Source organism: Ranitomeya variabilis, chromosome 5, assembly GCF_051348905.1.
Source record: "Ranitomeya variabilis isolate aRanVar5 chromosome 5, aRanVar5.hap1, whole genome shotgun sequence".
NCBI classification, from domain to species: Eukaryota; Metazoa; Chordata; class Amphibia; order Anura; family Dendrobatidae; genus Ranitomeya; species Ranitomeya variabilis.
Genome location: NC_135236.1, coordinates 129,223,462 through 129,246,524, shown reverse-complemented (window position 1 = coordinate 129,246,524; position 23,063 = coordinate 129,223,462). Strand labels below are relative to the sequence as shown.

Sequence of the window (23,063 nt, the reverse complement as noted above, 5' to 3'; positions counted from 1 at the left end):
GGAGCGATCTGCCCACAGGCCACCCCAAAGCACAAACAGTCTGTCTTTGTAATGAGGAACATGTTTGTGCTTCCGGGCGGCCTGCGGAAGATCAGACTCTCAATAAAAAAACTCAAAGGCAAAGTACACATATATAGATAAAGCCAGCAATAATAGATGGTGAAGTAAAGTTACCAAGAAATAATGCAATTACCAGTGGTTGTGTACATAGGACGCAAAATCAGGACACATCGGCAAAGATGAATACAAGAAGGAGGAAAAAATGAATTCTAAGAGCCCAAAATAGGTGAAGAAAATACAACTTTATTAATTTCAAAGAAAATTAAAATTGAGGTAAGGGTGGGAACGAATGACCAGTGAAAAAGCAATACGCAAGGGACAAAGCTGAGGTTATAAATGTGTATAAATAATAGCAGCAAGGTAAATAGAGGCATCATAAATAGGAAGTGCAAATTACAAGGCGCATATGTGCATAATTACAATGAAAACCATAATGATGTCAATATAACGTCAATATAACATGATAGTGACAATAATAGTCAGGAAAGTGAACTGCTGCTGTGCATATTATTCATGCGAGTAATACCTGCTGCTGGTAAGAGCTGTCCCTAGGGCGCGTTTCGGCGCCTGCCTTCGTCAGACTCTGCCTACAGTCCGGCCCCGGAGCACAAGCATATCATTAACTGAAAACTTCTAACTCTGATTACACAAGAACCACAAGACAAATTTCTTCCCCAGGTATCTTTTCAATCATTTTAGCAGTGGCAACATGGCAATGCCTGTGGTTTACTTATAAAATCCTGCTGACAGGTTCGCTTTTAGGGGTGAGAAGATGCGGAACTGGGCGTCAAGTAAAGGATTCTTGCTAAACAGGACTGTAGTGTCGAGCAGAGTTGTGGGAAAGTAGTGAGAAACAGTGAATGCAGAGGACAAACAAAGAGAATAAAGAGGAAAGGTGAAAACAGAGGACAAGAGGGTAGAGGAAGGAATCTGTGTGCAGAAAATGCTCCGTTCATAAAACTGTGTACCCGTTATCTCTTGCATATTTTCCCTACCAAGTTCCTGTTCAGTAAAAAGCTTATTTTTAACGGGTGGTCTCCCTCACGGTCCTTGCAAACATGTATTATTGGATACACACGGCATGCACGGGCGTAGTGCCCTCAAAGCACAAGTCCACACACCCAGCCAGGACCCACACCTTCATGTAGTGTGCGTAAGAGAGGAGTACTGCCCCGCGCCACGTTACACTGCCCTCAGATTTCATTGCAAAAACCTGCTAACAGATTCCCTTTAGGAAAGAAGAGAAAGAAGAGAATGCACTTAATTGATTATCGCTCCATTTACATGAGGCACTCCATAGTCTTGGTGTGCAGCCTTGGTGGGGGTCCCAGTAATCTGGCCTCCAGGGAAGATATCTTCTATCTAATGGATAGGGGATAACTTGTAAAATTTTGAATATCTCTTTAAGTTATTAAGTTCTACTTATCTGGTAAATATATTGGATCTGTCATCCTAAACCACACAGTGATGGTCTACCGCGTTTTCCAGACTGAAAATCAACCCAATAATACTGTGATAAATGTCTCTCCTTCATTAGGATCAGGTACTACAGAAGCTGTATCTGTCTTGTGCACTATAATCTACCATTATCAATACTGATAAAAACCCCTGTTTGATTCTTAGGAGAGTTAATAGAGGTTGACCTGAGTGTGATATAAATGGAATGTAAGAACCACTGCTAGAAAAATAATAATAATGAAAAAAAATAATAGCCTTATGATAAAAGTGCAGGGAAATACTGAGGGGAGTGCTGGCTCCCCCTACTGTCAACTTATATTCTAAGCATGTATTGAGTTTAGAATTGTGTAAATCACATGTTCACACAAAGCTTTCCAGTGCTGGCGTAAGTAGAGATGTGTCTCCTGCACACAGCAGAGCCCGGCACACGGATATACATGGCTGTCAGACTTCACGAGTACTCAGATATTCTAGGGAAGAATACCTGCTCGTAAATGAAGCCTAATGTAACATGCCATGGGTTTATTTCTGTTGGATCTGTACAAAATAAAACCAAAAAGGAAACCTCTGTAAAGAGGAGTATGAAATCGGAAGCATACAGAGGTTCAACACTGGACTCTTGAAATGCTATAGATTTTTTTTTAAGCTCTGGGCAAAATGTACAGTAATACAGCCAAGTGCACGAGCCTCATGGATCAATAGTCCGAAAAACATCTGAAAAAAAGTCTCCCCCAACAAGAATCCCTTGTGAGGTCTCATTATGAGTTCCAGCTCGTACCAGCTATAATCTGAGGGGCTGCTCACATGTCTGTGTGTTTTTGCAGACTGGTCAGCACAATATCACTGAGACTTGTCCGATATTGATCTGAGTCTCGGATCAAGCAAGTCTATGGGTCTGTGAAAAAAAAATAAAATCGGACAGCACTCGGATGCTATCTGCTTTTGAATGCTGTCTGTTTTTCATGGACTGTTTGGTGGGAGAAGCTTGAGAAACCTCCATCAGTTTTTTTTTTTCAGCTGAGAAAAAACTGATGAAACTGGCCACACTCTGATGAAGTTGTGGTAAGAAACTCAGATCATTTTTTTGTGTACGAAAAAAGTCACTGATGTGTGAATGAGCCCTTGTAGGCAGAAAGTTTGTATAATTATAGACATCAACTAATGATTAGAATAGTAATTTTGAAGTTATGTACCATGTACAGTGAGTATGGAAAGTATTCAGACCCCTTTAAATTTTTCACTTTGTTTCATTGCAGCCATTTGGTAAATTCAAAAAAGTTCATTTTTTTTTTCTCATTAATGTACACTCTGCACCCCATCTTGACTGAAAAGAAAACAGAAATGTAGAAAATTTTGCAAATTTATTAAAAAAGAAAACTGAAATATCACATGGTCATAAGTATTTAGCTCCTTTGCTCAGAATTGAGTAGGAGTACCCTTTTGAGCTAGTACAGCCATGAGTCTTCCTGTGAATGATGCAGCAAGTTTTTCACACCTGGATTTGGGGATCCTCTGCCATTCTTCCTTGCAGATCCTCTCCAGTTCCATCAGGTTGTATGGTGAACGTTGATGGACAGCCATTTTCAGGTCTCTCCAGAGATGCTCCATTGGGTTTAGGTCAGGGCTCTGGCTGGGCCAGTCAAGAATGGTCATAGAGTTGTTCTGAAGCCACTCCTTTGTTATTTTAGCTGTGTGCTTAGGGTCATTGTCTTGTAGGAAGGTGAAACTCCGCCCAAATCTGAGGTCCAGAGTACTCTGAAAGAGGTTTTCATCCAGGATACAGTGCCTTGCGAAAGTATTCGGCTCGCTGGAACTTTTCAACCTTTTCCCACATATCATGCTTCAAACATAAAGATACTAAATGTATTTTTTTGGTGAAGAATCAACAAGTGGAACACAATTGTGAAGTTGAATGAAATTTATTGGTTATTTAAAATTTTTTGGGAAATTCAAAAACTGAAAAGTGGGGCGTGCAATATTATTCGGCCCCTGTAACTTAATATTCAGCTGTGAGCTGTGAGGTCTTATATAGACAGGTGTGCGCCTTTTCAACTCAAGTCCTATCAGTTTAATTAAACACAGCTGGACTCCAATGAAGGAGTAGAACCATCTCAAGGAGGATCACAAGGAAATGGACAGCAGGTGACTTAAATGAGTGTCTGGGCAAAGGGTCTGAATACTTATGACCATGTGATATTTCAGCTTTTCTTTTTTAATAAATCTGCAAAAATGTCTACATTTCTGGTTTTTGTCAGTCAAGATGGGGTGCAGAGTGTACATTATTGAGAAAAAAATGAATTTTTTGAATTTACCATATGGCTGCAATGAAAAAAAGAGTGAAAAATTTAAAGGGGTCTGAATACTTTCCATACCCACTGTAGGTGGGCAGCATGGTGACCCAGCAAGGTCAGCAATTGCAAAGAGTTTGTATGTTCTCTTCGTGTTTGTGTGGGTTTTCTCTGGGTCTGGTGTCCCCCACACTCCAAAGAAATACTAATAGGGAATCTACAGGGTGGGCCATTTATATGGATACACCTGGGTCGGCCATGTATATGGATACACCTAAATAAAATGGGAATAGTTGGTGATATCAACTTCCTGTTTGTGGCACCTTAGTATATGGGAGGGGGAAAACTAATGTGCCACAAACAGGAAGTTGATATCACCAAACATTCCCATTTTATTTGGGTGTATCCAAATACATGTCCCATCCAGGTGTATCCATAAAAATGGATGGGGATTGTGATAATGATGTCTAGAGCGCTGTGGAATTAAGGGCGCTACATAACCGAGTAAAATAAATATAGGGTTAGGTTGCCTAATAAATGTCTGGCTCCAATAATTATGATGCATTTCACAGACTATACAATAAGCGAAAGGGGAGATCAAAGAAAAACCTAAAAAATGTGTAATTTGCTCCATATGACATTGGCGGCCAGACACTGAACTCTCTTGCTTATTGAGTTGTATCAAGTTCTTGAGACTATTGCATATTATTATGAAAAAAGCTATTACAAATAAGTCAATTGTGAAATAAGACAAGGCAATCATGGTGGAGAAACGTGAACCTGTAAAACGCACCTGAGAGAGAGTAATCTGTACTTGACATACGCATTGCTGGAGTGTAAGACACATTCGGCATGTCATGATCTTTGTCCTTTTGCCTCTGTCGGTACCATAAGAAGAGCCCCAGTAGGGTCATGATGATCAGCAGGAGAACTATGACCCCAATAATGGCACCTGCTGAGTGTCTTTCCGATCCATGCGCCGGGCTGATTTTAGTGTAAGGGTTTAGTTCCTCCATCATTAGCGCAGCTGTAGTAACGGAAACAAGGTCATTAGATTCTAGGACTATGCAATCGGAATGAGCAGAGATCACAGTTAGGAACACTCGCTAACCTTGGTCACAGCGGATGCCCTTAAAGCCAGGGTTGCAGTAGCAGGTGCCGGTAACATGGTCACAGGTCGCATTATTCAGACACTCGCACATCTGACGGCAGCCATAGCCAAAAGTCCCTGGCGGGCATTCTGAAAATAAACAGATGCAAATTTATGAACAAAATAATGCTGGAAATAGTTCTACATACAGGACATTTCCCCCATAAATTGCAAAGTTTTTTGAGTTTATATTTTTGGAAGTGACACATTTCCTTCTCCTGAAGTTGCCATTCAGGAGTCTCGGAAAGTTGTGTGTCCACACCGGGTGGCCATAATGCTTGTTATATTAGAAAAAAGATATTGCTACTGTGAAGGCGAGAATGGCTAATGAAATCAATTATTAACCTTACAAAAGCTAGTAATGTATGGGGTGTGGCAAGATGGCGTCTACATCCTGCAACTAGGCCCTGGAATCCATGGAATGTGACGTGGATACACTGAAGACCATATAAGGAACAGACCTAGCATGGACCCATCATAGACTGACACGATGGCTGCTGAGACGCTGTGCGACGCCCTCTTCCTGCCTGCTACATGATTTTTTGTTTTGTACTAATAAAAACAGTCCTGCCGAGAGAGGAGCACATACAGTGGGGCAAAAAAGTATTTAGTCAGTCAGCAATAGTGCAAGTTCCACCACTTAAAAAGATGAGAGGCGTCTGTAATTTACATCATAGGTAGACCTGAACTATGGGAGACAAACTGAGAAAAAAAAATCCAGATAATCACATTGTCTGTTTTTTTATCATTTTATTTGCATATTATGGTGGAAAATAAGTATCTGACTTTGTGTCCGATGCATTTGTTCTATGCATGCACTCGGCTCATATTTATTAGGTCAGGGGCAGGCAATCACTAAGATCTCACCTTAAGAGATCACCCCAACTTTCTAACTCTGGGCTATTCAAGGGCTTACATTTTACTTTTTGATTTTAGGGGCACATGCCTTTTTTAATGTATACCATAATCGCAGATTTTGGATATGATTTGCCTTGCAGTATATGTAGGTAAAAACAATGCTACATTTCACTACATAGTTTAATCTGTAGAGGAATAGTTAGGAGGGTCATACTGCTTTTGTAATGGGAGTGGGTGGGGCAGACAGACACAGAACAGGACACTGTTCAATGCAACGGGAAAAAAAAGTTCCTGGAGAGCAAGACACTGGGTGACAGGTCACTTACTCTGCTCGCAGTGTTTGCCTGTGAATCCTGTTCTACATGTGCACTGCCCAGTGATGTGGTCACAGTCGGCTCCATTATGGCACTGACAGACATTGGCACAGTCCTTTCCATAAAATGCTGATGGGCACCCTGCAGAATCAGAATAGCATCACAAACACTGGGCAGCAGACAGGGGGCGACCTCATCTCTATTAACACCAATGGTTCAGACTAATATCACACGAGACCTCCAATCACATTAACAGTATTACTGCTGGATTCATTGTAAATACATAGAACACCTTCTTCATGGACATGCATTGGTGTTATAGAAAGACATATTTGTTTTATTTTTAGTTGTTGTATACAAGAGCATCATTTCAACTGAACAGCAGACCAGACCAAGTCGTCAACTTGATATTTTCTATTTGTTTCTGCTCAAAGTCAAGAAATCACAGACAACATTTTTGATGAACACATTGGAAAACCATGAGCCATAAAGAGTATGGCCTCGATTCATCATTTGCAGATTCATTTTAATTCACTTTTCTTGTGGTAATCATTAACGTTTTAAAAAAAAGAGCTTAAGTCCTGTCATTAACCATTTTTTCTAGACTTTTTGAGCAAAAGTCACATCTTTTTCAAATCTTTGAAAAAGATGCAACTTTTGAAGAACGACACCAAGGGGAGTGAAGGAAAGTTGCGACAAATTTTGCAACTTTTTAAAAAGTGGCAATTAATAAGAGCAAAAACATCTGAAATCACTAAACTCTGCCATAAAGCAGAAAGAAACAGGCAAGCACAAATAAAATAAACTTAAAAAAAGAGAAAACAATGATTTCGGTGCACACATAAAAAAAGTTGCAAAATACAAAAAATGGGACAAAAATAAGTGGAAAAGCAATGATGAAGCGGGGTTATAAGTACTGTTCAATGTGCCTACAAACTACAAAACTGATATGAAGACATTTGTTGCTTTCAGTGTGACCTGTAACATAATGATAATTACGATCAGTCATCTGTACATGTTACACCAGCTTCACAAAAAACATAGACATCACATTTTTTTTACAGACACTGGAAAAAAGTACTTAGTTTTTCCGAACTGTCCAAGACTTTCTGGATGGTTGACCACTCAAAGACCAGATCAGATTCCCTTTATCTTTTCATATACCGTATTTAAATTAAAATGGAAATAAAGCCAGTGAAAAATAATAAAGGAGCAGAAAATACGCCAGTAGCTGAGTTTTCCTTTATTTTTCAGATGTTCACAATTGCAGATTTTTTTTTCTATGAAAGAAATTTGCTTTACTGGGGGAAACCAAATACAAACCCTACATGAGTTGTGACCCAGCAATTAAAAAAGTAAAATCTCTCTAGGTTAGTATAAATGTACCGCTGTGGCCAAATGTTTCGATACCATCACAAATATGGGTTTTCACTTTTGCTGTTGCAGTTTTTTTTAGTGGTTCTTTGTGTTAACTCTAGATTGTTATGAAGAATGATCAGATGAATTGCAAAAAATGTAAAACCATTCCTCACCATGAAAATTAACGTAATTACACAAAAACAATTCCACTGAATTTCAGCTTTGATGAGTAGTGATTAGTGATGAACGAGTGTACTCATTGCTTGGGTTTTCCCGAGCACACTCGGGTGACCTCCAAGTATTTGTAACTGCTCGGAGATTTAGTTTTCATCGCGGCAGCAGAATGATTTACAGCTACTAGCCAGGCTGAGTACATGTTTGGGTTGCCTGGTTGCTAGGGAATCCCCACATGTAATCAAGCTGGCTAGTAGCTGTAAATCTTTCAGCTGGGGCGATGAAAACGAAATCTCCAAGCAGTCATAAATACTCGGAGGTCACCTGAGCGTGCTTGGGAAAACCCGAGCAACGAGGACACTCGCTCATCACTAGTAGAGATAAGTAGGCGTGCTCGCCACTACTTGATTGAGCATTGGGTACGCTTGGTACTCAATGGAGTATCGCGGGACTCGAGTGCCATGCTCGAGTCCCACCCCCAGCATGTTTCACAGCAGTTAGACAGCCAAATAGAAATGCGGGTATTGCCTGCTACACACAGTGATGCTGTAGTCTTGTTGGCTACTGCCACTACTGTGACTCACCGGCCACATCGTGTCTTATATAAAACCCAGTGATGCGATGCTCGGCACACTCTCCTTGGAAGGCAGTTCAGGGAGAGTTGAACTAGGAGGGAGAGCTTAGATTACAGCAGGGGAAAACGACTGGGAGGGAGATGTCACTCCAGCGCTGCTGCTGATGAATCCACAATGGTTTCCAACGGATAAAAATTTAGTAATAAAACAGATTTACAGGTCAACGCATTTCAAGGTCGTGCAGGACTTCATCAGGATAGAAACCTAGATTACAGCAGGCATATAGGTAGTGTTTAATTGCTATTGCAGTACTTGCATAACGCCGCTCTACCATTAAAACAAAAGTCCTTTTCAGGGTTACAGACTGTCCTTTCTCTAGTAAAACTGCTGTTACCTGCATTGAGTGTAGGGATAGCTGGTGAAGGAGGAATAGTTTGAGATTAGAGGCATATAGGTAGGGTTTATTGCCTTATAGTCCTTCTATAGGTATATAGCAGCTTCAACCAAAAAACAAAAGTCCTTTTCAGGGGTATAATTTTCTTTTCCCTATTAATACCGGAAAGTTTGCAGGCATACAATACCGTTCAAAAGTTTAGGGTCACTTAGAAATTTCCTTATTTTTGAAGGAAAAGCACAGTTTTTTCCAATGAAGCTAACATTAAATGATTCATAAATACACTCTATACATTGTTAATGTGGTAAATGACTATTCTAGCTGCAATCGTCTGGTTTGTAATGCAATATCTTCATAGGTGTATAGAGGCCCATTTCCAACAACCATCACTCCAGTGTTCTTATGGTACTTTGTGTTTGCTAACTGTGTAAGAAGGCTAATGGATGGTTGGAATACCCTTGAAAACCCTTGTTCAAGTATATTAGCACAGCTGAAAACAGTTTGGCTGATTAGAGAACCTATAAACCTAACCTTCCTTTGAGCTAGTTGAAAATCTGGAGCATTACATTTGTTGGTTCCATTAAACTCTCTAAATAGCCAGAAAAAAAGAACTTTCATGTGAAACTCGACAGTCTATTCTCGTTCTTAGAAATGAAGGCTATTCCATGTGAGAAATTGCCAAGAAACTGAAGATTTCCCACAACGGTGTGTACTACTCCCGTCAGAGCAGAGCACAAACAGGCTCTAACCAGAGTAGAAAGAGAAGTGGGAGGCCCCGCTGCACAACTGAGCAACAAGACAAGTACATTAGAGTCTGTAGTTTGAGAAATCGACGCCTCACAGGTCCTCAACTGGCAGCTTCATTAAATAGTACATGCAAAACGCCAGTGTCAATGTCTACAGTGAAGAGGCGACTCCGGGATGATGGCCTTCAGGGCAGAGTGGCAAATAAAAAGCCATATCTGAGACTGGCTAATAAAAGGAAAAGATTATTATGGGCAAAAGAACACAGACATTAGACAGAGGAAGATTGAAAAAAAGTGTTATGGACAGACGATTCCAAGTTTGAGGTGTTTGGATCATACAGAAGAACATTTGTGAGACGCAGAACAACTGAAAAGATGATGGAAGAGTGCCTGACGCCATTTGTCATGATGGAGGTAATGTGATGGTCTGGGGTTGCTTTGGTGCTGGTAAAGTGGGAGATTTGTGCAAGGTAAAAGGGATTTTGAATAAGGAAGGCTATCACTCCATTTTGCAACGCAATGCCATACCTGTGGACAGCGCTTGATTGGAGCCAACTTCATCCTACAACAGGACAATGACCCAAAGCACACCTCCAAAATTATGCAAGAACTATTTAGGGAAGAAGCAGGCAGCTGGTATTCTGTTATAGAGTGGCCAGCACAGTCACCAGATCTCAACCCTATTGAGCTGTTGTGGGAGCAGCTTGACCGTATGGTACGCAAAAAGTGCCCATCAAGCCAAACCGACTTGTGGGAGAGGCTTCTGGAAGCATGAGGTGATATTTCTCCAGATTACCTCAGCAAATTAACTGCTAGAATGCCAAAGGTCTCCAATGCTGTAATTGCTGCAAAGGGAGCATTCTTTTACGAAAGCAAAGTTTGAAGGAGAAAATTATTATTTCAAATAAAAATCTTTTTTTCGAACCTTGTCAATGTCTGGACTCGATTTTCAATTCATTTGGCAACTCATTTGATTAATAAAAGTATGAGTTTTCATGGAAAACACAATATTGTCAGGGTGACCCTAAGCTTTTGAATGGTAGTGTATATTATATACTTAATTTAAAATGCGCACGGCGTGTGGTAAGGGATGGGTAAGTGGGCATGCTGCTGATGGTGCATGCAGAGGCCAAGGCCATAGGCCCAAACTTTTCAACCCCACCGGATGACAGCAGCAGAACATAAAGCCAATTCAAATGTTCCTTTTTTTCTTGTGTATTCCCATGCACCCAGAAAAAGGGTATATGGCTCATGGTTTCTTTTTTTTTTTGTTTCACGCTGCAAACTTTTAAAGGGTCATCATACAGCCCTCACTTATAATTTTTAGAGGGTCATCAGGGGCCCTCTACCAAACTTTTAGAAGTTCATCATGTGGCCCTCACTCCAAATTTTTAGGCGGTCATCATACCGCACCTACTCATAATTTTCAGAGGGTCATTAGGAGGCCATCACTCACAATTTGTAGAGGGTTATCATGCGGCTTGATTCAAAATGGGACTGATGCTTAAAATCATTATCTTTTTCTGTAATCTATGGTTACCTCCAAGAAAACACTTGCAGTCATTGTTTTGCATGAAAAGGGCTTTACAGCCAAGGGCATAGAAGCAAGATTGTAAAATTGCCCCAAAACCAACCCTTATTAGATAATCAACAGCTTTAAAGAGAAGGTAAATGCTGCGAAGATGGCTTTAGGGTGCCTAAGAAAGTTGGGCAAGTGCCAGAACTGTCTCCTAAATAGGATTCAACTAGAGAAACAATTCAACAGTAGTGTGTAGTGGAGAGCTTGCTAAGGAACAACCTCAAGCAGGTTTCAAAAAGGTGAGCAAAGAAGCCACTTCTCCCCAATAAAAACATCAAGTATAGAATTAAATAATTGGACTGCAAAGGACTGGGGTAAAGTTATTTTCTCTGATGGAGCCGCCTTGGACTGCAGAGGACTGGGGTAAAGTTATTTTCTCTGATGGAGCCGCCTTCAAACTGTTTGGAACATCTTGAAGAATGAATGTCATAACAGTAAAACATCCTGAGACCATTGATCACTCAGCTGTCTCTAAGTTTCTATTTCTCACTTCCTCTTACGGCCTTGCCCAATGATCTTCTGCAGCCACTCATAAACATGGTTACACTGGACCTCATCTTCACCCGCCTCTGTTCCCTATCTAACCTCTCTAACTCACCTCTCCTTCTTTCTGACCACAACCTAATAACATTCTCTTCCCTCTGCTCTCTAGATGCACAATCCCCAATTCACAAATTTGCACACTCTAGCTGAAATCTCAAACTCCTAAGCCTACACTCACTCTCTGAGTTCCTTTTCCCTCTTAAATACATAACTTCCTTACCACGTCGCCAAGTCGATATTGAATGCTTGGCGGTCTGGGGGTGGTATTGGACTTACTGAGGGTCTACTATTGGGGAATACCACCACAGACTACGGATTCCTCCACACAACCCTCAATAGTGTCATGGTGACTTTCCTAGGCCTGATAAAGAATCAAAACGTTGAATTGCTAATTGCCACCTTATGTCAAAAAACTAAAAAGTAATGGGAATTGGTTGTGAAAAGGAACCAATAAAATCATTTAAACACAATTGTGGTTGTTGGTGTGTGGCTTCTCTTTAAAGGGAACCTGTCACCAGGTTTGGCCGATAAGAGATACGGACATGACCTTTCAGGGCTGATATACAGCATTCTATAATAATGCTGTATATCTGCCCCCAACCCGACCTGCAAAAGAAGAAAAATAACTTTCATTATACTCAGGCGGTCCAGTCTGAAGGGCGTCGCTCTTCTTGGTCCGGCGCCTCCCTTCTTGCGATGCTTCCCTCCTGCTTGCTTCGTGTGGATTACATGTTTCCTCGGCACCATGCTCCTGCACAGACGTACTTCTCTGTCCTGTTGAGGGCAGAGCAAAGTACTGCAGTGCGCAGGTGCCGGGAAAGGTCAAAGAGCCCCGACGCATGCGCACTGCAGTACTTTACTCTGCCCTTGACAGGACAGAGAAGTATGCCTGCGCAGGAGCGCTGTGCTGGGAGACTGTGTGGATGACAAAGGGACGCATCATCCACATGAAGCAAGCAGGAGGGCGGGGATGGTAAGAAGATGGGAGGCACCGGACCAAGACCAGCGACCCCCAACGGACCGGACCGCCCCGCAGGTGAGTATAATAAAAGTTATTTTTCTTCTTTTACAGGTCAGGTTGGGGGCAGATATACAGCATTATGGAATGCTTTATATCAGCCCTGAAAGGTGATGGCTGTAACTCGTATCAGCCAAACCTGGTGACAGGTTCCCTTTAAGACTTTACAGTATAGAGGAATTGAGGGTATGTGCACATATTAAGTGTTTGGTGCAGAAATTTGTGCACTGTATCTGCATTTCATACCAGAAAAAACGCAGTAGCAAAAATGCACATTTTTGCTGCATTTTTTTTGCTTGCGTTTTTGGTGCAGATTTTCCCCACACAATAGTATGGGTGAAATCTCTAGCAAAAACACTGAAAGAATTGACATGCTGCAGAATTAATTCTGCACTAGGGTTTTGCGAAACAGATCGGACAAATTCAAAAATCGCCGACTTTCGGCAAAGTCGGGTTTCATGAAACCCGACCCGATCCTAGTGTGGGATCGGCCATGAGGTCGGCGATCTTCACGCCAAAGACGCGTTTCATATGACGCGTTCAGCACTATTTTTCAGCCAATGAAGGAGGACGCAGAGTGTGGGCAGCGTGATGACATAGGTCTCGGTCCCCACCATCTTAGAGAAGGGCATGACAGTGATTGGCTTGCTTTCTGCGGCGTCACAGGCGGTATAAAGGGGCGTGCACGCCGACCGCCATCTTACTTCTGCCGATCTTAGCATAGGGAGAGGTTGCTGCAGCTTCATCAGAAGAAGGGATATAATTAGGGAGGGAAGATTAACCCCCAAACTGCTTGTGCTGTAGCGATTTCCACTGTCCAACACCACCTTTTTTATGCAGGGACAGTGGAGGCTAGATTTTTGTGCATCAGCTCTGTAGCTTATTAGGCTGCCTTATAAGGCTCCCTGATAGCTGCATTGCTGTTTGCACGCTGCTGTGCAAACCAACTGCTTTTTTAAAAGCAAAAATCCTGTTGCTCCTTTCTGCACAGTTATCTTGTATATTTGTCCACACTTTTGTGTGCAGCAGTCCTTTTTATTGCTGCCATACTTGTCCTGAGATCATTGTAGGGAGATTGAAATTGTACTACAGTCCTTGTATTTTTTCATATATCAGCCAGCCACTTTCTGCCACTTACATTGTGTTGTTTTATGCACAGGGCCTGAGTTTTGGTTCAGTCTCCCCCCAAAAAAGGGAGATTTAAATTCTCAACAAGTTTATATACACCTTCTACCTTGTTTTACAGTACCATATAACGGTTGTTATTTTGGTTAGATTTTCCAAAAAATGAGGAAGTCTGGTGGAAGAGACCGTGGGCGGTGGTTGCCAGCTGGTACTGATGGTGGTGGTAGTGCATCTGGTGGTAGTGGCAAAAGCACAATAGCACCTAAGGCTGGAGGTGTTGAGCCAGCGTCATCGTCTGGCTACACAAAATGTTGATGATCTAACCTTCATTAAAATCAACCAATCATGGATTTCAAATTATTTTGCCCCACCTTCCCCTGCTGACACGTAGCTTGCCTGAAAAATGTCTTGCTTTTGGCCTCCTCTTACTGACTTCTCCAATTCCTCCATTTGCAGCTGCTGAATGTCCACCATGGGCCATTTTTATACCTCCCTAAATGGGCTAACTCCCCCCACAGGGCCGTGGTCACCACCTGGCGCAAGCACTCGTGCGAGTGCCGTTTGCCAGGACAGGTGGGTGGGCCCACTCTTGGGCGACGGCACTGGCACAGGGTCCCTCATAGTACAATGAAGTGTCTCTGACGGTGGTGGTGCACAACCAACGTCAGACACACCATCGTAATATGAGGGGCCCTGTGCCAGTACTGCCGCCCACGAGAGTGTTCCCCCCAGCTCGAACAGTGCTCTACCACTTGCAATACTTACCTCTCCATGCTCCACCACTGTGTAGTCTGTGCTGTTAAATCCTTCAATGGCACTGCCAAAACAAATTTGTTGAAATGATAGATGATAGTTAAAATATACAGGGGCCCTAGCCTCCATTTAGACCAGTTAATACTTTGCGGCTACTACCACTGTCTGCTACTCAGCAGAGGAGCCCACCCCTGTACCTAGCTATGCCACCTGTTTATTTATGAACAATTTTTTGGCAGACATTTAGCCTACTTTATTACTAGGGCCTACTAACTGTGTCTGCCGCTCATTACAGTTGTCCTCCACTGAACAAAGCCATGCCGCCTGTTTAGTCCTGTTACCAATTTTGAACTGCATTTAGCCTACTTAATTATTTGGACCTACTAACTGTGTCTGCCCCTCATTACAGTTGTCCTCCACTAAACAAAGCAATGCCGCCTGTTTAGTCCTGTTACCAATTTTGATCTGCATTTAGCCTACTTAATTATTTGGGCCTACTAACTGTGTCTGCCGCTCATTACAGTTGTCCTCCACTGAACAAAGCAATGCCGCCTGTTTAGTCCTGTTACCAATTTTGAACTGCATTTAGCCTACTTAATTATTTGGGCCTACTAACTGTGTCTGCCCCTCATTACAGTTGTCCTCCACTGAACAAAGCAATGCTGCCAGTTTAGTCCTGTTACCAATTTTTAACTGCATTTAGCCCACTTTATTATTTGGGCCTACTAACTGTGTCTGCCACTTCTTACAGTTGTCCTATGCTGAACAAAGCAATGCCGCCTGTTTAGTCCTGTTACCAATTTTGAACTGCATTTAGCCTACTTTATTATTTGGGCCTATATTTGTGTTTCCTCCTCATCCTGCCCATTGCCCAGCCACTGCTAGATGAGTCTGCTGGTACATTAACCCAGACCACTACATTCCCCTTGCACTCTACACAGCCAGAATCTGACCCTGCTGAAAGTCAGGTTCCCCTTCCCGCATACTATACCACCTTACACGGGGACAAAGAGGAAGGTGCAGATGAAAGTGCAGGTTCCTTCATCAGGTGGGGGGCATACTCGTTGGCGACGTCACTGGCACAGGGCCCCTCATAGTACGCAAAAGTGTCTCTGCCAGTGGGAGGCGCCACCCGCTGTCAAACACACCACTGTACTATGAGGGGCCCTGTGCCAGTGCCAACGAGTGGGCCCCCCCTGCTTGCTCAGGATCACAGCACTGGCAAAGCTGAAATACTTAACTCTCCCTGCTCCACCGCCGTGACGTATTCCGTGTTTCCTGGGCCCACGAAAATCTTGAGCCAGCCCTACCCCCCCACAACTTTAGCCAAATGAACCCCAGTTTTCAATGCCTAACTATTATTATAAAGTAAATTAAGATTGACAAGCTTCAGTAATAAGAATTGATGTTTTTGGCATTAAAATGGGCACTGTGGGTGTTTTCCTGTCCTCCACTCACTGCCGACTTTGATTCCCCATTGACTTGTATTGGGTTTCGTGTTTCAGTCGGCCCCCGACTTTACGCAATAATCGTCGCGAAACCCGACTTGATCCGAAAAAAGTAAAAGTCGCTCAACTCTATTCTGCACCAAATCTGCAAGGAAAAAATAAGCAACGTGTGCATGAGACCTCAGGATTCTCACTCACTTTTTTGGCATCAGGAAACCCTTCAGGTTTTGTGACAAATCTGCACTGAAAACGCAGAAAAAATGGAACTTGCACACAGTCTAAGGCCACGTTCTCATGGTCAGTATTTGGTCAGTATTTTACATCAGTATTTGTAAGCCAAAACCAGGAGTGGAACAATCAAATAATAAAAACACGTCACCACTTCTGCATTTATCACCCACTCCTGATTTTAACTTACAAATACTGATGTAAAATACTGACCAAATACTGAACATGTGAACATGGCCTATGGAGCACAGTGGTCCGCTCTAGAAGAACTAGCAGCCTTCCAAATATTTAGCTTTATTTTTGGCTAGGTTATGCAACCCACTTTGTTCTATTAGCCTCAAAACTTTTGGTCACGACTGTATAATAGATTAAATGTGCATTTACAGCTGCCAATCCACCTCTTAAATGTTTAGACAAGCTGACAAACATTGTATGGACACAGAAAAATCATTAATATAATTATTCAGTGCATATAGAAAATAATGTATTGGCAGCACATCTCCTGTTTACACAGGACGACGTGCTGTCGAGAATGTTCATTTTTAAGCTTGCTAAGAAATCATCACACTTGACAAACCACTGTTTTGCTTGCTTGTTGGGTGATTTCTGTCATAATGGGACAACAATTAAGAAACAAGTGTTCCTAGAAACTCTTTGTCCCCAATAATCGGTCTATCTAAATGGGCCTTAAAGGGTTTGTTGGTGAAAACAAGTATGTGTTGATCGAGGGGTGGGTCTAACCTCTGGGACCCACAGCAATCGGTAGGGTGGGGAACATTTATCACTGTTAGGCTGGGGTCACACATGGCGTAAGAAAATACGCCACGTATTATACGTCCGTACTACGGCCGTAATACGGAGAAATGTCCCCAAAATATTGATCCGTAGTCAGGGTGTTTCAGCGTATTTTGCGCATGGCATCCTCCGTATGTAATCCGTATGGCATCCGTACTGCGAGATTTTCGCGCAGGCTTGCAAAACCGACATCTAATGGATTTATGTGCTCAAATGTTAGGGAAAACATATATACAGTATATATATATATATATATGTCATTGAGACACATATATATATATTCTGTATTTAGATTTCATTCAGCACGATATCTGTGAACAGCCGCTAATTCAATTGCCGGCTTTTCATTTCTCCTGCACAAACCCGACAGGATATGAGACATGGTTTACATACAGTAAACCATCTCATATCCCCTTTTTTTTTGCATATTCCACATTACTAATGTTAGTAGTGTGTATGTGCAAAATTTCAGCGCTGTAGCTGCTGAAATCAAGGGTTAAATGGCGGAAAAAATTGGCGTGGGCTCCCGCGCAATTTTCTCCGCCAGAGCGGTAAAGCCAGTGACTGAGGGCAGATATTAATAGCCAGGAGAGGGTCCATGGTTATTGGCCCCCCCGTGGCTACAAACATCTGCCCCCAGCCACCCCAGAAAAGGCACATCTGGAAGATGCGCCTATTCTGGCACTTGGCCACTCTCTTCCCACTCCCTGTAGCGGTGGGATATGGGGTAATGAAGGGTTAATGCCACCTTGCTATTGTAAGGTGACATTAAGCCAGATTAATAATGGAGAGGCGTCAATTATGACACCTATCCATTATTAATCCAATTGTAGGAAAGGGTTAAAAAACACACACACACATGATTACAAAGTAGTTTAATGAAATAAACACAGCGGTTGTTGTAATAATTTATTGTTCTCCCATTCCATTTCCAGGACCTCGCTTGGCAACATAATAAACGCACAAGATACATACCTTCTGCTGTCAGATCTCGTCCCACGAAGTAATCCATCTGAAGGGGTTAACTAATATTACAGGCAGGAGCCCTGCAAATGCAGCTGTGCTCCGTGCTTGTAATCCCCGGGGAATGAATGAAATGTAGGTCATTGACCTACATTTCCTTCAGTCGCGGTGATGCGCCCCCTGGTGGATGTCCTCATATGACCTGGAGCGTGGGAAAAAGTTCCCAGGCTGCAGTTCATGAGAACATCCAGCAGGGGCGCATCACCGCGACTGAAGGAAATGTAGGTCAATGACCTACATTTCATTCATTCGCTGGGGATTACAGGCAGGGAGCACAGCTGCATTTGCAGGGCTCCTGCCTGTAATATTAGTTAACCCCTTCAGATGGATTACTTCGTGGGACGAGATCTGACAGCAGAAGGTATGTATCTTGTGCGTTTATTATGTTGCCAAGCGAGGTCCTGGAAATGGAATGGGAGAACAATAAATTATTACAACAACCGCTGTGTTTATTTCATTAAACTACTTTGTAATCGTGTGTGTGTGTTTTTTAACCCTTTCCTACAATTGGATTAATAATGGATAGGTGTCATAATTGACGCCTCTCCATTATTAATCTGGCTTAATGTCACCTTACAATAGCAAGGTGGCATTAACCCTTCATTACCCCATATCCCACCGCTACAGGGAGTGGGAAGAGAGTGGCCAAGTGCCAGAATAGGCGCATCTTCCAGATGTGCCTTTTCTGGGGTGGCTGGGGGCAGATGTTTTTAGCCACGGGGGGGCCAAAAACCATGGACCCTCTCCTGGCTATTAATATCTGCCCTCAGTCACTGGCTTTACCGCTCTGGCGGAGAAAATTGCGCGGGAGCCCACGCCAATTTTTTCCGCCATTTAACCCTTTATTTCAGCAGCTACAGCGCTGAAATTTTGCACATACACACTACTAACATTAGTAGTGTGGAATATGCAACAAAAAAGGGGATATGAGATGGTTTACTGTATGAAAACCATGTCTCATATCCTGTCGGGTTTGTGCAGGAGAAATGAAAAGCCGGCAATTGAATTACCGACTTTTCACTAACAGCGCTGCGTATTTCTCGCAAGTCACACTGCAGGTCCGTGTGGAATCCGTATTTTTCGCGCCCCCATAGACTTTCATTGGCGTATTATTTGCGCAGTACGCTGACAAACGCAGCATGCTGCGATTTTGTACGGCCGTAGAAAGCCGTATAATACTGAACCGTAATATACGGCTAATAGGAGCAGCCCCATTGAGAATAATTGTGCCGTATGTAATGCGAGTTTTACGGACGTAGTTTCTGCGCTCTTACGTCCGTAAAACTCGCATGTGTGACCCCAGCCTTATAATGGAGATGTAGTGTTCACGCTTGACTGCTGCACTATTCATTCCCTATGGGGCTGCTGAGTGCTGTGCTTGACTGCTCCATAGAGGATAAATGGAGTGGCAGTCAGGCGATATAAGTGCCCTGTCGGGGACAAAAAAAACAAAAAAGGGAAAAAAGCCGTAGTATTACAACTTATGCCACCAAACAGAAAACAATCCAGACAATACAGTAATAGCTTTGTCATCAATTTCTCACCAGCGTTTTTCTACTACAAGACAGAATCATGACAGTAGAGGCCTTATAAGGGAGATCACAATTACAGGCTGACAATATATCTGGCAATTTAACAGAGGGGAGTTATCTTAATTTTAATTTTTAGAAAAAAAAAATCACTTTCTTTTTAAAATGACCAAGGAATAAAAACACATTAGCCAGCTAAGTCCTGATGGTCTGTACCCACAGCTTGACTACTACATTAAAGGGGTGGTCCAAAACGAACACTGATTTAATCCTAAATGTGTCTATTTAATGTAATAATCTAATTGCTTTTCTAATACACTTTAATTAAGAATTCCCTACTGTTTCCTCTCTACACTTCCATTTTGATGACGCTTAATTTAAGAACCCACAGTGCATGCTGGGATACTCAAATGAGTTGTCATCAGGTGGCAAAAAGCTGTGATCACTGCCCCCGCCTCTGTGCCCACCCTGAAAAGAAGCGTCATCAGTGATGTCCGTTTCATGGGTTGGGCTAGTCCCTGCTGTACTGAGCATGTGTCAGTTGTCAATTCTGATGTCGCTCAGTAGGATCTTGTCACTCTGCAATATTCTTTTTAATGGACAGTGACAGTGCGCTCCCTCGGCTCTGATCAGAAGTGACGAGCTGGCAAGAGAGCGCACTGTCAATGTGCATTGTAAGAAGAAAACCTGGTGAGCAGGAAAAACAGAGAACAGTCTAGCCAAAACCAACATCACTTTGGATACCTTTGGAGTGGAGGGGGGGGATTATCTGATAGTGTTTATTACTATACCACACACCAACTTAGAACATTATAGACATACATAGGCCTCAATCAGACTTCCATTTTTTTCATGTTTTTAAAAATGGACAACACATGGATGCTTCTAGCTGGTGGTGGGGAAGTAGCTGTACTGAGTGTGTGTATCTTAGGTGAACATAAACTGTCTAATATAGCATTGTCACCAACTACTTGTGTGCATAAAACCACTGCCAAATTGTTACACAGGGCGTTAATAGCTATCAAAAGATGTCACTCTCTGAAATCAGTCTTGGAACATGGAGTAAAAGAATGATTTTGAGAGTTGTGCAGTCTGGCACTACAGTCCAGTTTCAAGGACACCTGATGGATGGGCAGCAACGATGTCACTGGAGCAGGATAGTGATGGCTGGACTGCAAGACTCTGGGAGACACTGGGCAACCCCTTTTAGCTCTTTACTGGTAGCACACACTATTTTGTTACACATTTTTTCATTTACGCTCCAAGACTTATTTAAAATAGAACGTCTTTAAAAAGCGATTGCCATCCTGTATAACACTATAGTGAAAATTGAAGGGTGACATATTTGATGAGAGCTTCCCTTACGTGTGCAAACACTTACCAAAGTTTTATCAAATTTCTCCCATTCACTCCTCTGACAGCCTTCTCACATAGTAGTTTTCACACTGCTCTACGAAATTCTAGTACAATGGAACTTGTTGTGAAGCAGCTACCTGAAGATGTTTGGTGCACTTTCTGCCAGTATTATTATATGTGAGGATATGTCATCAATATTTAAAGGGATTGCCCAGGTTTGGCACAAAAGTCTGCAAACACTCTGTATCACTTCAAACTTGTAAATCCTCACAGTACGCATTGCAAAAACTGTCATGGTTTCCTGGTGCCGGCAGCAAGACTGGGCGGTCAGGTGACTACAAGTATGCAATATGCATACTTCAGATTAGATGTCTAGTTGGAATGTGGCAGGGAGCATACAGCATGACAGTGTGAGGATTCACAAGTCTGCAGTCACATAAAGTCACTGCAGACTTTCGTGCCAAATCTGGACAACCCCTTTAACGGAAATCTGTCACCAGTTGTTGTTGACCTGCAGGTTAATGGCACTATTAACCTGTCCTATGCCTGCACTTAGCTGAGCACTGCAGAAAGAAAATTAACTTTATTCCCCCAGCAGTATTATGGGTTCAATCACGGGGTCAGCTCCAGCAGCTGTAACCGTACCCTCGACCCTGATTAACACTGGTTCTGCATTGGGGGGGCGGCTGTCAGTCACAGCAGCGGTGGCACCAGCAAACCCGCGCTGGTGCCGCCACCGTGACTGAAACTGGAACGCTGCCGGGAGGAATAAAGTTAATTTTCTCCCAGCAGCGTTGGGCTAAGTGCGGGCGCCGGGCGGGATAACAACGCTATTAACCCCATACCTGCAGATTTATAGCGTTTCTTTCTGGTGACAGGTTCCTTTTAAGTCTTAAAATGAACCCTATAAAAAGGACCTGTCAGCATTCCTGATTTGTCTGTTTTAGTAAATCCTTGCATTACTAATTCTGGATAATCTTTTCTTCTGGCTTTATGTTGTACTGTTATTCCTGCTGTAAATGTATGAATAAATTGCAACTGGGTGTTTTCATCACTATACAGCCTGACACTGCCATCATTGATTGGACAATATCAGATTACCTAAGACACCCCTCCCAAGTGATGCTAATTTATTCATACTTTTCACAGAGGAGAAAGTGATTCAGAATTATCCAGATATTTCACAGGGAATGTGATTAATTACTAAAGAAGTCGGGAGTAGTGTCAGGAGCTCTGAGTGGCTGTGGCCACCACTAGGAGGAGCCCACTGTATATTGCTCTGTTACGTCTGCTAAGTCGGGAGTAGTGTCTGGAGCTCTGAGTGGCTGTGGCCACCACTAGGAGGAGCCCACTGTATATTGCTCTGTTACGCAGTTCAGGGTGTGAACAGTATGCAGTAAGTTAGTAGTCCCTCATGCCTTCTGGTGGCCACGTGCCGACAGACTTTTATTATTTAAACAAGAGGTCTCCGCAATATTTCTTCTGTAATCCCTCCTATATATTTAATGCAAATGTATAAAATACTTACCGATTGAAGAATTTCCCAGTTACCAGTCCGCTCTTGGCCCGCATGATATGAAAACAGCCTTGACGGATCACACAGGGGTTTATGTGTGGAGCAGAAGTCGCTTTCTCAATTCAAGTCTATGAAGACTCATTTTAGGTTCTCATACACTTACATTGGAAAAGAAGAGAAGACCCTTAGGGCTTCTTTTCACTTGCGAGACATACGGCTGAGTCTTGCAGGTTAAGACCCTCATCTGGCGCCGGCACTTGGGAGCGGAGCGTGCAGCTCCATGTGTTGCTATGCGGCCGCACGCTCCGCTCTGGAGTGCCGGTGCCAGAAGAGGGTTTTAACCTGCGAGACACGGACGTATGTCTCACAAGTGAAAAGGAGCCCTTAGAGTGTGAAATGGCAATGGGGTCACGTGGGCCAAAAGAGGACTGGAAGCCAGGGAAGAAGCAGATCAATGAGCATTTTAATACACTAAGGGCTCATACAGACGTCCGTGAATCTCGGTCTATTGACAGAGCGCAATACACGGACTATCCACAGATCTCCCAACCTGAGCGTGATGGCTGGTTTGGAGACCCGCGACCAGTCCGTGCATTATGGTCTGTGATCAAACCGAGATCCATGGATGTCTGCGCGAGTTCTTACAGTACAATACATACATAATAAGGAGGGGCTAGGTAAGAAAAAATATTACTGAGACATCTTCTTATATGCTAGGTCTAGGTAGGGCATTTGGAGCACGGAAACATAACCCAAAATGATATTAAAGGGCAG

General features: G+C 42.8%; 1 protein-coding gene across 15 annotated transcripts in view; it reads right to left on the bottom strand.

Annotated features, from left to right (window-relative positions):
• MEGF11 (multiple EGF like domains 11) overlaps window positions 1-23,063 on the bottom strand; it is a 598,735-nt gene that overhangs the window by 32,841 nt on the left and 542,831 nt on the right. For 12 of the 15 annotated variants that reach the window (XM_077263274.1, XM_077263279.1, XM_077263284.1 and 9 more), the window contains exons 18-20: window positions 6,141-6,269; window positions 4,918-5,046; window positions 4,600-4,833 (exon numbers count right to left, since the gene is read on the bottom strand). In XM_077263274.1, coding sequence (XP_077119389.1) covers window positions 4,600-4,833; window positions 4,918-5,046; window positions 6,141-6,269 — 492 coding nt within the window. The remainder of the gene's footprint in view (window positions 1-4,599; window positions 4,834-4,917; window positions 5,047-6,140; window positions 6,270-23,063) is intronic. The other 3 variants (XM_077263286.1, XM_077263281.1, XM_077263285.1) reach the window with 1 other exon arrangement.